Source organism: Mesitornis unicolor, unplaced genomic scaffold (genome assembly GCF_000695765.1).
Source record: "Mesitornis unicolor isolate BGI_N332 unplaced genomic scaffold, ASM69576v1 scaffold52810, whole genome shotgun sequence".
Lineage (NCBI taxonomy): Eukaryota > Metazoa > Chordata > Aves > Mesitornithiformes > Mesitornithidae > Mesitornis > Mesitornis unicolor.
The window spans coordinates 25,115-28,193 of record NW_010158666.1 but is presented as its reverse complement, the minus strand read 5'-3'; the positions used below and the strand labels follow the sequence as shown (position 1 = coordinate 28,193).

At 39.7% G+C, this 3,079-nt stretch overlaps 1 protein-coding gene across 1 annotated transcript in view; it reads left to right on the top strand.

Moving 5' to 3' along the window:
• The first annotated feature begins 151 nt into the window (after positions 1 to 151).
• LOC104540346 (atrial natriuretic peptide receptor 1-like) overlaps positions 152 to 3,079 on the top strand; it is a 17,146-nt gene continuing 14,218 nt past the window's right edge. Inside the window, 4 exon segments of the mRNA XM_010184137.1 lie at positions 152 to 170; positions 821 to 968; positions 2,104 to 2,190; positions 2,457 to 2,600. Of these exon segments, the coding sequence (XP_010182439.1) occupies positions 152 to 170; positions 821 to 968; positions 2,104 to 2,190; positions 2,457 to 2,600 (398 nt within the window).

Sequence of the window (3,079 nt, the reverse complement as noted above, 5' to 3'; positions counted from 1 at the left end):
ATACTTATACTTATACTTATACTTATACACACACACATTCTCAAAGCTATCTCAGGGATCTCTAATATATTTCTGGGTGGAATGCTGTGGAAAGATTCCAAACGTCAATGCAATTTTGAACTGCATATGGGTAATACTATGGTGTGGGAACATGGTGTTCCTGATGCAAGGTGAGACGCTGAAGTTCCTCAGCAACACTTTATTGGATAGTGATACCAGGGAGAAGTGTGAGGTTTCAGCTACGCTGAGATTAATTGGCTAAATCTAGGGTCTTAATTGGAGATGGTGAAATTATATGTAATTAATTAATTTCATTTTAAAATCTGTTTTCTTACCTTTAGCTGGACAACAGAGATTAAAAAACATACGTTGGGATCACTGATTTTTTTTTATCTGACTGTATTGTTGCACTTGTCTGACTTCCCTCTGGTGTCAGAATCACTTCCCACATCCCTGTACTTTACAGTCTTCTAGAAGCTCCAAATAGACTTGTTAAAGTAAGGCACAGGGCTTGCTCTGCTTCCCTGGTTCTGTCCTTGGTATCCAAGTAGCAGCAAGGGCTAATCATCCCAAAAGCAAAGAAATGATATTTGCATCAAATCCTGAGGATTAAGGAGAAAAATCTCTGGCAGTGAATCACCTCTGGAACCTTTTACTTTTTATGCAGCAGTCCCATTGCAAGCAATGGCTTTCTGTCTTAACAAGACCAGCTGAGATGCAAAGATTTGGAGAATTCCCTATATTTGTCTGCCTCTGGAGTCTCTATCTTGGCAATAATATGCATCCTCAGGTGTCTTTTCTCATCTCACATCCCATTTAGATCGCACAGTACGGACAGCAATTGGAAGCATGATGAGTGCTCCTCCAATATCCAGTGACTCCAATGCCAGCTGTATCTCTGCTCTAAGCTCCTGCACAACAGCTGCTAACATGTCGAGGAAACAGTACTTCACCCAGACTGGGAGATAGTAAGTCAATATATTACTCATCTACTGCAGTACCTACTATACTATAGTTTCACTTTGCTTTCTGATTCTCACCACCTTACTGTTGATAGGTAGTGGAAAAGCTTGCAGTTCTTAAATTAACTGACATAATTGAAGATGCAAAGCATTTAACCTTTGGATCACATCATAAAGGTGCACATCAAGGAACCATATGGGCACACAGTGTAGCCATATCCTGCTATCCAGAAAGCGGCTTTTCTTATAAAGATAATATAATTAGGAGGTTGGGGTGGAACATGTGCAAAGACGGAAGTAATACCTACCATTTGAATACCCAGGGCAGGATCTGTGCTTGGCAGGACAGAGGAGCTTTGGGATCTTCAGCTGGGGGAGCAACTGCTTTTTCAGCATAGATCAATGTTCTGGAAAACTGCAGCTACTTCATTGATGAGACACTGTGTCCAGCATAGATCTTTTACAGTGAGCATTTTTGCTGCTTCTTTCTGAATGATGACATTTTCATCATCATCTTCATCAGATGAATCAAGGCCAAACACATGGGGCATTCAGTCTCATTGGCAAAGCACCTACATCTGCTACACCACAGAACCCATACTCTGTATTTATATGGTGGGCATCACTTAAATTCCTGCATGTATCACCACTGGATTCCTTTGTTCTTCCAAGGAAAATTGCTTTGCTGCCTATCAAACTCAGCTCCTTCATCGCTGAGGATGTTTCATTCCATGGGAACAAAGGGGCATTAAATATCAGTGGCAGATCTCCAAAACAGTAGACAAGAAGCAACGGAGAGCAGGGATGTTGCTGTATGTGTTTCATTAACTCTGACATTTCCTTTGCTGCTACTCCCATCATCCAGCTGCCTCAACTGACTCTAACACTCGCATGTTCCAAATGTCATCCACAGATCAAGGATGCTTAAATATAATCACCAGTGCTTCCTTTGTCATAGAAACACGGCCCTGTCATGTACTTCGATTCAAATTTACACCTGCTTATGGACAGGCTTAAATTCTGTCCCTCATCTCTAGGGATATGAAGCTTCCCACTGTAGAAAAAATACTCAGTTCATTTTTGTAGTCTGGCTAATGAAGTTGGTCTAAAACTCTGTGAACAGCATTTCATTGTTTTTCAGTGATGGTAGGACAGTGGCCATAAAGAAAATAATGAAGAAGACATTCACGGTGTCCAAATCCATACGTAAAGAAGTAAAGCGGGTGAGGTAAGAAGTGAAACCTGAGAAGCATATGTCATTCCATTTTGACACTGGTGCTTTAAAGGTTAGTTCTGCCCAAATGTGACTCTAAGTCCATATTCCTCTTTCTTTCAAACTTTGCTTTGATACCAGATCAAAATGTCCTTAAGCCTGTTTTACTTTTCTCTCTATGTTATGAGATAAGGCACTTGGTTTTCAAGTTACCCTACAAAAAGTAGGAGGGACATCCATGAAAATTGCTGTTGCACTGTGATTTCTGTTGATTTTCACAGGGAACTTGACCATCTCAATCTCTGCAAATTCATTGGAGGCTGTATAGAAGTGCCAAATGTTGCCATCGTGACAGAGTACTGCCCCAAAGGCAGACTTAGTGATGTTCTGCTCAATGAAGACTTTCCTTTGAACTGGGGCTTCAGGTAGAAAAAAACTTCTGAAAAGATAAATGACATAAACAGTACTCTGTGCTGTTAGGACAAGATTTTAATATGAGATAAAGTCATTGAATAGACAGGCCTGTGCTGTGATATGTAGAGAATGATGAAGAATGAAAGAAAGTGAATCCAAATGGCCAGCCCAACTTGTCTTCTGGATTTCTGAGCAATCATGTGTTTATCACTGGTCATGTTAAGCCAATGACTTTTCAACCCACTTCTAGTTATACTGCAAAACTGTTTTTAAACCTTTTATCTCATGTAACTTCATTTTGTCCCCAAAAATTTTAAGCATCCCCATTTAATTAAAAATCACTGCATCTTTATTTGTGAAAAAGTATTGGTGAAATGATTAGCACACCTATAAGCACCTTATTATATTTACCAATACAGAAAATTAGTTCACATTGTCAGTGAAACTTCCACAAAGACAATGACATCGTATTTTGAGAATAATCTTCTTG